The following is a 13284-nucleotide window of genomic DNA, read 5'->3' as shown; positions in this document are numbered from 1 at the left end:
TGCTGTTGCTTTGCTCACGCTTGAGTGCTCAGTGGCAGATGCCGATGCCTTTTTCTGCCGGTGGGGGGAAGGGGGGGGATTGTTGCTTGCTGCCGCTTATGCGCGGGAGGGAGGGGAGCGGGGGGGGGGACTTTGGGGTTCTAACATTTAACTGTCATCCATTATTTGGGGGCAGTCCTCTGTTTTCATGGATGGTTGCGAAGAGAAAGCATTTCAGGATGTATATTGTATACATTTCTCTAACATTAAATGTACCTTTGAAACCTCATTGAAACTTATCAAATGTTGAAAGACCTTGAAAAAGTGGATGTGGACAGAATGTTTCCTATGGTGGGAGAGTTGAAGACTGGAGGACACAGCCTCAGAATAGAGGGGCGTCCTTTTATAATGAAGATGAAGAGGAATTTCTTTAGCCAGAGAGTGGTAAATCTGTGGAATTCTTAGCCATTGACAGCTGTGGAGGCTGTGTTTATGTATATTTAAGGCAGAGGTTGATAGTTTCTTGATTGATCAGGGCATGAAGAGATATGGGGAAAAGGCAGAACACTGGGACTGAGTGGAAAATTGGATCAGCCATGATGAAAGGGTGGAGCAGACTCGATGGACCAAAAAGCGTAGTAACTTATAGTCTTTTGAATAGAGTAGCCAATTTTAAGTCCTATGTGAAGTTTTGAAAACATAGAATTCCAAACAAAATAGCCAAAATATACATTTTTAAATGTGTTGAATGTTATAATTGTGCAATACTATAGTAAACACACTGATTAAAAATTATCATAATGGAAAATTGAAGATGACCACATTATAAAAGTACAACATCCAGGGTAGTAATCTCAGGATTGCTGCCTGTGCCACGTGCTAACAAGCGAAAAAATAGCATGATCAGGCATATTAATCTGTGGCTGAGAGACTGGTGTAGGGGGCAGGGCTTCAGATTCCTGGATCATTGGGACCTCTTCTGGGGGAAGTACGACCTGTATAAAAGGAGGGGTTGCACCTGAACCCAAAGGGGTCCAATATCCTAGCAGGCAGGATTCATAGAGCTGCTAGGAAGGGTTTAAACTAATTTGGCAGGGGGAAGGGGTCCGCAGTGATAGCGCTGAGGAATGGGAAAACAGAAATAAGTCAAAGCTTCTGTGCAACAGAGATGATAGAAAGGACAGGCAGGAAATGAGGCATAATCACAGCCAGTGGGATGAGTTACAGGGCAATAGAGGCATGGTACAGTTAAAACAGAAAAAAACAAATACTGGACTGAAAGTGTTATCTTTGAATGCACGCAGCATAAGAAATGAAACGGGTGATCTTGAAATTCAGCCACAGATTGGCAGGTATGACGTTGTGGCCATCTTTGAAACTTGGCTAAAGGATGGCCATCACTGGGAACTGAACGTCCAAGGATATATGGTGTATCGGAAAGATAGGTTAGTAGGCAGAGGGGGTGGTGTGGCCCTGTGTATAAGAAATAATATTAAATCATTAGAAAGGAGTGAATTAGGATCTGAAGATGTAGAGTCTCTATGGGTTGAGTTAAGAAATGGCAAGGACCCTAATGGCAGTTGTATACAGGCCTCCAAACAACAGCCAGAATGTGGATTACAAATTACAGCAGGAGATAGAAAAGGCATGTCAAAAGGGCAATATCATGATAATCGTTGGGATTTTAACAGAAAGTGGATTGGGAAAACCAGGCCAGTACTGGACCTCAAGAGAGAGAATTTGTAGAATGTCTAATGGATGGCTTTTTAGAACAGATTGTTGTTGGGCCCACTAGGGGATCAGCTGTGCTGGATTGGGTGCTGTGCAAAGATCTAGAGGTGATAAGAGAGCTTAAGGTTAAGGAACCCTTAGGGAACAGTGATCACAATATGATCGAGTTCACTTTGAAATCTGAGAAGGAGAAACTAAATTCCAATGTGTCGGTATTTCAGTGGAATAAAGGAAATTACAATGGCATGAGAGAGGAACTGGCCAAAGTTGACTGGAAAGGGACACTAGCAGGAAGGACAGCAGATCAGCAATGGCTGGAGTTGCTGTGAAAAATGAGGGAAGTGCAAGACAGATACATTCCAAATAAGAAGAAAGTTTCGAATGGAAGGACACTACCGTAGCTGACAAGTCGGAGCCAAAGTAAAAGCAAAAGAGAGGGCATACAAGGAAGCCAAAGCTAGTGGGAAGATAGAAGATTGGGAAGCTTTTAAAAACTTGCAGAAGGAAACTAAGAAGATCATTAGGAAGGAAAAGATGAATTATGAAAGGAAGCTGGTGACTAATATCAAAGAAGATACTAAAAGCTTTTTTAAGTATATAAAAGGTAAAAGGGAGTTGAAGGTAGATATAGGACCAACGGAAAATGACGCTGGAGATATTGTAATGAGAGACGCAGAGACGGCAGAGGAAATGAATGCATTATTTTGCAACAGTCTTCACGGTGGAAGACATCTTCAGTATACCAGACATTCAAGAGTGTCAGGGAAGTGAAGTATGTGCAGTGAAAATTACGACTGAGAAGGTGCTCAGGAAGCTTAATGGTCTGAGGGTGGATAAATCTCCTGGACCTGATGGAAAGCACCCTTGGGTTCTGAAGGAAGTAGCTGGAGAGATTGTGGCGGCATTAACAATGATCTTTCAAGAATTGTTAGATTCTGACATTGTACTGGATGACTGGAAAACTGCAAATATTACACTATTTAAGAAGGGTGGGAGGCAGCAGAAAGGAAACTATAGACCAATTAGCCTGACATCAGTGGTTGTGAAGTTGTTGGAATCGATTGTGAGGGATGAGATCACAGTGTACCTGGAGGCACATGACAAGACAGGCCAAAGCTACTATGGTTTCTTCAAAGGGAAATCCTGCCTGACTAACCTATTGCAATTTTTTGAGGAAATTACAAGCAGGGTAGACAAAGGAAATGCAGTATATGTGGTGCATTTGGATTTTTAGAAGGCCTTTGACAAGGTACTGCACATGAGGCTGCTTAGCAAGATAAGAGCCCATGGAATTACTGGAAAATTACTAGCATGAGTGGAGCATTGGCTGATTGGCAGAAAACAGAGAGTGGGAATAAAGGGATCCTATTCTGGCTGGCTGCCTGTTACCAGTGGAGTTCCACAGGAGTCGGTGTTGGGATTGCTGCTTTTTACGATGGTGGCCGATTAGGAAAAGGGGAGGTGCAACGAGACCTGGGTGTCATTATACACCAGTCATTGAAAGTGGGCATGCAGGTACAGCAGGCGGTGAAAAAGGCGAATGGTATGCTGGCATTTATAGCGAGAGGATTCGAGTACAGGAGCAGGGAGGTACTACTGCAGTTGTACAAGGCCTTGGTGACACCACACCTGGAGTATTGTGTGCAGTTTTGGTCCCCTAATCTGAGGAAAGACATCCTTGCCATAGAGGGAGTACAAAGAAGGTTCACCAGATTGATTCCTGGGATGGCAGGACTTTCATATGAAGAAAGACTGGATGAACTGGGCTTGTACTCGTTGGAATTTAGAAGATTGAGGGGAGATCTGATTGAAACGTATAAAATCCTAAAGGGATTGGACAGGCTAGATGCAGGAAGATTGTTCCCGATGTTGGGGAAGTCCAGAACGAGGGGCCACAGTTTGAGGATAGAGGGGAAGCCTTTTAGGACCGAGATTAGGAAAAACTTCTTCACACAGAGAGTGGTGAATCTGTGGAATTCTCTGCCACAGGAAACAGTTGAGGCCAGTTCATTGGCTATACTTAAGAGGGAGTTAGATATGGCCCTTGCGGCTACGGGGGTCAGGGGGTATGGAGGGAAGGCTGGGGCGGGGTTCTGAGTTGGATGATCAGCCATGATCATAATAAATGGCGGTGCAGGCTCGAAGGGCCGAATGGCCTACTCCTGCACATATTTTCTATGTATGTTTCTATGTATGTCAATGATTGGATTATGTGATTAATGGATTTGTGGCTAAATTGCCGATGATACAAAGGTAGGTGGAGGAGCTAGTAGTGTTGAAGAAACAGAGAGCCTGCACAGAGACTTAGATAGTTTATGGGACTGGCAAAGAAGTGGCAAATGAAATACAATGTTGGAAAGTGTATGGTCATGCACCTTGGTGGAAGAAATAAATGGGCAAAAAAACGGGCAGACTATTATTTAGATGGGGAGAGAATCCAAAATGCAGAGATGCAAAAAGGACTTGGGGGTCCTTGTGCAGGTTACCCTAAAGGTTAATCTCCAGGTTGAGTCGGTGGTGAAGAAGGCAAATGCAATGTTACCTCATTTCTAGAGGTATAGAATATAAGAGCAGGGATGTGATGTTAAGGCTCTATAAGGCACTTGTGAGACCATATTTGAATTATTGTGTGCAGCTTTGAGCTCCTTATTTTAAAAAGGATATACTGACATTGGAGAAGGTTCAGAGAAGATTCACGAGAATTATTCCAGGAATGAAAGGGTTACCCTACGAGGAACATCTAGCAGCTCTTGGACTGTATTCCCTGGAGTTCAGGAGAATAAGGGGGAATCTCATAGAAACATTCCGAATGTTAAAAGACCTCAACAGATTAGATATGGCAAAGCTATTTCCCATGGTAGGAGAGTCAACCGTTGCCTGAGGAGTGACCTGGATCCACTCCAATTTGCCTACCATCTCAAAGGGTCAACAACAGATGCCACTTCATTGGCTCTTCAAGAGGGCACAACTTCAGGATTGAAGGATGTCCATTTACAATGGAGATGTGGAGAAATTACTTTAGTCAGAGGGTGGTAAATCTGTGAAATTTGTTGCCACGAGTGGCTGTGGAGGCCAAGTTACTGGGTTTATTTAAGGTACAGATAGATAGGTTCTTGATTAGCCAGGACATTAAAGAGTACAGGGAGAAGGCAGGGGAATGGGGATGACTGGAAGAATTGGATCAGCCCATGATTGAATGGCGGGGCAGACTCGATGGGCCTAATGGCCTAATTCTGCTCCTACATCTTACAGTCTTATGGTCTCATAACAATTTAATTTTCTTATTTTTGTCTGAAGTGGGGAAGTAATGAGACAAAATACCTATATATTACTATATACTACATTGAGCTTTTTCTTACACGAATTTACAGAAAATAAAGAAATACAATACCACTACAAAAAATATATACATGATGGTAGCTTAGTGGTTAACGCAATGCTGTCTGTAAGAAGTTTGTGCATCCCTCCCCATGAGCACATGGGAGTTTTTCCAGGTTTTCCAGTTTCCCCTCAAGATATACTGGCTGGTAGGTTAATTGTCATTGTAAATTGTCCAGTGTTTAGTCTAGGGCTAAATAGGCGGGTTGCTGGGTCGTACGTCTCGTCGGGCTGGAAAGGTCCATTCCATGCTGTATCTCTAAATAAACTGAATAAAGACTAACAGATAACCAATGTGCAAAAGAAGACAAACTATGCAGATAAAAACAAATACTATTGAGAACATGAGTTGTAAAGAGTCTTTGAAAATGAGTCTGTACGTCCAGTTGCAGAGGGAGATTCTAAGGCCCAGGTTTTGGAGCTTAGTGATGGATTTCAAGGGATGATAGTGTTTAACACTAAGTTATGTCAAATGAAGAATATCCTGATGCACTGTTCAGCTGTTGCAGAGCTGAGTGAAGAGCCAATGAAATGGCATCTGCTGTTGATCCTTTGAGATGGTAGGCAAATTGGAGTGGATCCAGGTCACTCCTCAGGCAACGGTTGATAAGCTTCATGACCAACCTCTCAAAGCATTTCTTCACAGTGATGTAAGTGCTACTGGGCAATAGTCATTGAGGCAGGTTACCAAGTTCTTCATGGGCACCAGTACGATGGAAGCCTGCTTGAAGCAGATGTCCAAAACGAGTGGTTGAAGATGCCCATAAACACTTCAGCCAGATGATTAGCACAGACCTTCACTACTTAGCAAGGTACACCATCTGAGCAAGATCATTTTTGTAGATTCACCCTCCTAAAGGCTGCTCTCAGGTACTGAAGGATTCTTATCAAAATTAATTATTCTTATTACTTATCTAAGCAGCAATATTATTTTCCTCCAAGAATATCACAATCTTGTCGTGGTTTGGAAGCTTACATGCCCCAATAATCCAGACAGCTATGTTGGCTGGAGTCAGGGCTTTATGCTTAGAATCTTGGTAGGTCACCCATGCCAAAAAGATCAAAAAATAGAGGCCAGACTAAGAATGGTCCACTAGTTCTCCATATTTGGGGTTTCAGCTCAGGGCTAATAACCCTGACTGGAAAATAAAACTGTTACGGAAGCAGCAATGAAGAACCCTTCTTCATCTGAGTGCGACGGTATTCCGGAGTCTCTAACTAAGACTTGCATGGCTGACAGCAGCGAAACCTGAGAGGAAGCTACTGACATAACAAAGGATGCTAGAGATGGAGGACCTTCGTTGCTGCCCTAAACGCCAGGGGCGTAACGGGACGTAAGTAAGTAATATTATTTTGATAAAGTGGTCTTGCTTTTGATTTTATTCCTATTTACTGCTTAATTGGATGGAATGACTGCTTAACAGCTTTAGTATGGATCAACATTACTAAATTGCCAGTAAACCTTCCCTTGTAGAGGCTGCACATTAAAATTTTGCCATAAAGTTATTTGGTGCACTCTACTATTCCTGCTGTACAACTTAAGAAATGCTCTCATATAGTTTAAGGTAAATCTGATTCTGATTTTTTTTCTTTCACTTTGATTAGATTACCCAAATGTTTGCTTAAATCAGAAACATTCAGCTCTACCTACAGTAGATTTTACAATATGGTAAAATACATCAGTCAGTGAACCTTATTCCATCTTACTTGTATGTTTGCATTTGCCCCCATCTATATATTTTAGTAACGCAGAAAATATGTCATGGTCACTAATACCGGAGGGATGGAAAGAGAATGGACAAGAGAACTATAGAATTTGGGGTGGTGGTTTAAACAGTAAGTCAGAAAAAGTCAAAACACAAAGGATAACCTTTTAAATTCAGGTTTACATGGACATGTCAGGCTGAATGATCTGTTTTTGTGATGCTGTATGGTTCTGTGACACTCAGTAAAATGCAGAGGGTAAATATGACAAAGGCTTTTAAAATCATGACAAGTACAGGTAGGGTAGAAGGTCAGAGACTTTTTCCACCTTTAAGATGAGAAGGAGAAAGTTTAAAGGAGATTTGCAGGGTTATTTTTCTTTAAACACAGAGTGGTAAATGTATGGAATGCGCTGCCAAGGCCAGAGGTGGTCACAGACAAGATAATGATGTTTGGATGGTTAGCATTTGGACAGGCACATGAACATGCAGGGAATGGAGGAATATAGATCACACACAGATAGATTGTGGAACTTTTAATTCAGCATCATGGTCAACACAGACATTGTGGGCCAAAGGACCTGTTGTTATACTGTACTGTTCAATGTTCTATGCTGACAACTAGGAGCTAATATAAATCAATGGGATTTGCTGTTATGGGTAGCAGATACTAGTGACAGCCCAATTTTGAGCATATTTTAGGTTTCACACAACGTGTATGATATTAGGTAGAAATTGATTTTGATCACCTACTTTCAAAATAAATCACTTTCAGGTTACAAATGGGAAGATTATAACAATGGCAAAAAGTCTTCTTTGCAGTGCCCAAACTTATTCCAAAAATAAGTTTCCAACCAAATGTGGACAAATTTTCAACTTCTGACTATTACTATTTATTCCACATTTAATCTTCAACAGGTAGAAAGAGGGATCTATGCTTAGAGCACATTTCAACTCTGATGTTTTTGACCCAAGTTTGATACCTAATCTAAAGTACCTTTTCTGACTAAAGATGATCCAAATCACTTCAAAATAGATTGTGCTAATGTTGGAAATTTCTCATTTTTGCATATGACTAGGGCTCACAAAGCAGATGAGATACTGTTTCAAGATAATGGAAGCTGAGCTAATGGACGAGGAGCTTGGGTTTTCAATAACTGAACATAAATTCTAACAATAAATACCTTCTGTAGTCCCAATGTAGTTTCAACTTACCGGCTGGAGGTAGACCAACACATAGAAGATAATTAAATTATCCACAAAGTAGAGAAGTGCTGGAACAGACCATTTCATAAGTTGAAAAACGCTGCGCCAAGAGGAACATTTCAAATCCTGGCAAGTCCGACCCTCTGAAAAGAAAAGGAGTATCCTTTTCATTAATTATAAAACATTATTTCTTTAGTATTAATCAAGAAATAATATGGCAAACAAATGCAATAACAGGAATAAACTTTAATCTTCATTAGGTCAAACTGACACATCACATATTTTTGAGAATGAAAATGTGATGCATTCATGGCAGTTCCTTGAATAACACTAAGTGATCATTGTGTTCTTGTACTTGAAACACCAAAAGTTAGATGCAGGTACAGTAATTATTTCAGAAGACAAGGCAGATGGAGTATAAACATAGGTAAGTTTAACAACACAGCTTTAAAGAGAGTAAGTCTGAAATTTGAGGGTACACCTGGATTGGAGGCAGTGCAGAGAATGCTTACTAGGTTGATTTCTCAGGTAGGAAGAGTTGTCTTAGATTGGGTCTGTACTTCTCTGGAGTTTAGAAGAATAAGATCTTTTAAAAAATGCTCCGACATAACTAGTTGCAATTGATGTCAACAGGGTTTTGGTGGAAAAATTTAGAACTCAGGCATTGTAATTTAGAATCAAAATTAGATTTTAGGATTAAATATTAAATTCAATAGCTTCACATAACTCATTTTTTTCTGTAAGGATTAGAACTAATTAGTAGTTACTAGGCTACTTGGCTTCTTAAACCTGGCCCATTGTTCAATATGATCTTGGCTGATCTGCCAAGGCCTCATCTCCTCTGTGCCAGTTCCACCACAGTGCTCAGTACTCTGATCTTCCAAAAATGTATCTACTCCCTCTTTAAATATTTCCAATGATCTAGCTTTCTCAAACTTTCTGAGTACAAAATTCTAGAGGTTCACCTCCGGAGATTCAATAGAGCTATAGTTACCCACGCTTTGTCTTCCTACAAATTTGTTTTAAATTACTAAACCCAAATCTTCCAATTATGTCCATTTTCCCACTAGTGGAAACATCCTGACATCCATCTTGTTGTATTCCTAAGAATCTTCTATGTCTCAATTAAGATCACTTCTCATTCTTCTAATATCTCGGATTGAGTTCTCAGTATTCTCAGGAGAGAGGGTGAGCAGCCAGATGTCGTGGTCCACGTGGGGACCAATGACATAGATAGGAGTAGGAATGAGGTCCTGAAGAAGGGATATAGGGAGTTAGGAAAGAAGTTAAAAAGCAGGACCTCAAGGGTGGTAATCTCAGAATTGCTGCTCGTGCCACGAGACAGAGAGGGTAGGAACAGGAAGTTATGGCAGATGAATGCGTGGCTGAAGAGTTGGTGCAGGGGGCAGGGGTTCAGATTTCTGGATCATTGGGATCTCTTCTGGGGAAAGTCTGACCTGTACAAAAAGGACAGGCTGCACCTGAACTGGAAAGGGACCAATATCCTGGTGGGCAGGTTTGCTAGAGCTGTTGGGGAGGATTTAAACTAGTTTGACGGGGGGTGGGACTCAGAATGTGAGTGCAGAGATTAGGGTAGAAGGACAAGCGGGGGACAAAACATAAATGTAGCCAGTTAGAGGGGTTGAAATGTGTCTATTTCAATGCTATTAGGAATAAAGGGGATGAACGTGGATCATGGATCAGTACGTGGAACTACGATGTTGTGGCCGTTACTGAAACTTGGTTGGAGGAAGGGCAGGATTGGCTGATGCAGGTAGTAGGGTTTAGGTGTTTTAAAAGGAATAGGATGGGAGGTAGAAAAGGGGGGGGAGGAGTAGCATTACTGGTCAGGGATAGTATCACGGCTATAGAAAGGGCGGATGCTGCAGAAGGACTGTCCACTGAGTCAGTGTGGGTGGAAGTCAGAAATAGGAAGGGATCAATTACTGTGCTGGGAGTAGTCTACAAGCCCCCAAATAGCCCTTGGGACACCGAGGAGCAGATAAGCAGGCAGATTTTAGAATGGTGCAGGAAATACATAGTTGTAGTTATGGGTGATTTCAACTTACTTCATATTGACTGGCACCTCCTGACTGCAAGGGGGATAGCTGGGGCTGAATTTGTCAGGTGTGTTCAAGAAGGATTCCTGACACAGTATGTGGACTGGCCAACAAGAGGAGAGGCCATACTGGATCTAGATCTGGGTAATGAACCTGGTCAGGTGGCAGACCTCTAGGTGGGGGAGCATTTTGGTGAGAGTGACCACAACTCCATCAGCTTCAGCATAGCTATGGAAAAGGAGAAAAACAGACAAAATAGGTAAGTGCTTAACTGGGGAAGGGCTAACTATGAAGGGATGAGGCAGCAACTAACGAGAGTAAATGGAAACAGATGTTCAACGGTGAAAGAACAGAAGTAATGTGGAGGAAGTTTAGGGACCACTTGTGCTGGGTTCAGGATAGGTTTGTCCCACTGAGACAAGGAAAAAATGGTAGGAAAAGAGAACCGTGGCTGACAAAACACGTGAGGCAACTCGTCAAGAGATAGAAGGAAGCACATGTTAGATATAAGAAGCAGGAAGGAGGAGGAGCTCATGAGAAATATAAGGTAGCCAGGAAGGAGCTTAAGAAAGGACTTAGGAGAGCTCGAAGGAGGCATGAGAAGGCCTTGGCATATAGGATTAAGGAGAACCCCAAGGCGTTCTATGCGCATGTGAAGAGCAGAAGGATGACAAGAATGAAGATGGGGCCACTAAAAGATAAAGAAGGCAATATGTGCCTGGAGGCGGAGGAGGTTGGGGAGGTCCTAAATGAATACTTTGCTCTAGTATTCACAGGTGAAAAGGACTTTGATCAGGGTGAGGTCGAAATAGAACAGGCCTGTGTGCTGGACAATGTGGAGATTAAGGAAGAAGTGTTGGATCTTCTTAAAAACATCAAGATTGATAAGTCCCCAGGGCTGGACGTGATATACCCCAGGTTGCTGTGGGAAGTGAGAGAAGAGATCGCTAGAGCAGTAGCTATGATCTTTGAAACCTCTTTGACTGCAGGAGGGGGTGCTGGAGGATTGGAGAATGGCAAATGTAGTTCCCCTGTTTAAAAAAGGTAATAAGGAGAATCCTGGGAACTACAGACTGGTGAGTCTTACGTCGGTGGTCTGCAAACTATTGGAAAGGATTCTTAAGGATAGGATCTACGAGCATTTGGCGAAGTACAGTCTACTCAAGGATAGTCAACATGACTTTGTGAAGGGAAGGTCGTGCCTCACAAGCCTAATTGAGTTTTTTGAAGAGGTAACAAAAGAAATTGATGAGGGTAGGGCGGTAGATGTGGTCTACATGGATTTTAGCAAGGCATTTGACAAGGTCTCCCATGAGAGACTCATCCAGAAAGTCATGAGGCATGGGATCAGTGGAACCTTGGCTGTTTGGATAAAAAATTGGCTTACAGGAAGAAAGCAGAGGGTAGTAGTGGAAGGAAAGTATTCTGCCTGGAGGTCGGTGACTAGTGGAGTGCCGCAAGGATCTGTCCTGGGACCCCTGCTCTTTGTGATTTTTATAAATGACCTGGATGAAGAGGCGTAAGGATGGGTGAGTAAATTTGCGGATGACACGAAGATTGGAGGAGTTGTGGATGGAGCTGTAGGTTGTTGAAAGTTACAAGAGGATATAGACAGGATGCAGAGTTGGGCAGAAAAGTGGCAGATGGAGTTCATCCGGATAAATGTGAGGTGATGCATTTTGGAAGGACAAACCAGAAGGCTGAGTACAGGGTTAGTGGTTGGGTACTTAAGAGTGTGGATGAACAGAGGGACCTTGGGGTTCAAATCCATACATTCCTCAAGGTCGCTGCACAGGTTGATAGGATAGTTAAGAAGGCCTATGGAATGCTAGGCTTCAATAATAGGGGGATTGAGTTCAAGAGTACAGAGGTCATGTTGCAACTCTACAAACCTCTGATGAGACCACACTTAGAGTACTGTGTTCAGTTCTGGTCACCTCATTATAGAAAGGATGTGGAAGCTATGGAGAGGGTGCAGAGGAGATTTACCAGGATGTTGCTTGGATTGGAAAACAAGTCTTATGAGGCAAGGTTAGCACAGCTGGGACTTTTCTCTTTGGAGCGTAGAAGGATGAGAAGGGACTTGATAGAGGTCTACAAGATTTTGAGAGCATAGATAGGGTGGATAGCCAGTACCTGTTTCCCAGGGCCCAAATAGCAAACACCAGAAGGTATATGCACAAAGTTAAGGGAGGGAAGTTTAGGGGAGACACCAGGGGTAAGTTGTTTTTTTTATTTTTTTATTTTTTACACAGAGGGTTGTGGGTGCCTGGAATGACTTGCCAGGAATGGTGGTGGAGGCTAAAACATTAGGGGTATTTAAGAACCTCTTGGACAGGTACATGAATGAAAGAAAAATAGAGGGTTACAGGGTAGCATGGGTTTAGTACTTATTTCTAAGGAATATATGGGTCGGCACAACATCAAGGGCCAAAGGGCCCGTACTGTGCTGTAGTATTCTAGTGTCTGGTGTCTAAACTCCAGGGAATATACTGTATAACTTCTTCTAGCATTCACAACAGAACAAACCTCTCAACCCAGGAATTAGCCTAGAGAATCTCTTTTGGACTGCTTCCAATGCTAATATAGCCTTTCTTAAATAAGGGGACCTAAACTGTCACAGTGCTCGAAGTATGGCTTCACCAGTATTTTGTGCAATTGTATCAATACTTTGTTATTTCCAAACTTTCAACTTTCTTGCAATAGAGGTTACAGGCTACACCTGCTGCTAACTTTCTGTGATTTGTAGACATTACTCTCTATTTTGCTCATTTGCAATCTTTCTCCATTTAGATAATAATCTGCCTTTGGGCTCTCTTATCGAAATGCAAGATCCCACACTTTCCTACATTAAACTTCATTTAACAAGTTTAGACCCACTCATTCAGCATTTCTCTATCTTATTGCAAATATCCCCATTGCAACACATCTTCCAATCTGTTTTCATGTCATTGGCAAACCTGGATCCTTTTTCTGTTTCCTCCTCCAAGTCATTAATATAAATAGCAAATAATCAAAGGTTAAGAACAGATCCTCGGCACACTCCATTTGTTATATCCTGCTAACATGAACAGAAACCATTTATTCTGATTATAGCTACAAACAAAACGCTGGAGAAACTCAGATGGATCAGGCATCATCCATGGACCTCCCTTCACCTCTCTTTACTGACTACCTCCATTCTATCTTTCAGAACAGATGGACTCTTGATCAAAACGTTGACTGTC

At 42.1% G+C, this 13284-nt stretch overlaps 1 protein-coding gene across 2 annotated transcripts in view; it reads right to left on the bottom strand.

Annotated features, from left to right (window-relative positions):
* slc35a5 (solute carrier family 35 member A5) overlaps positions 1-13284 on the bottom strand; it is a 62875-nt gene that overhangs the window by 12381 nt on the left and 37210 nt on the right. For both annotated transcript variants that reach the window (XM_072260429.1, XM_072260430.1), the window contains one exon: positions 8007-8140. In XM_072260429.1, the coding sequence (XP_072116530.1) occupies positions 8007-8140 (134 nt within the window). The remainder of the gene's footprint in view (positions 1-8006; positions 8141-13284) is intronic.

Source organism: Mobula birostris, chromosome 6, assembly GCF_030028105.1.
Source record: "Mobula birostris isolate sMobBir1 chromosome 6, sMobBir1.hap1, whole genome shotgun sequence".
In the NCBI taxonomy this organism is placed as follows: domain Eukaryota; kingdom Metazoa; phylum Chordata; class Chondrichthyes; order Myliobatiformes; family Myliobatidae; genus Mobula; species Mobula birostris.
This window is presented reverse-complemented; position numbering and strand designations above follow the sequence as displayed.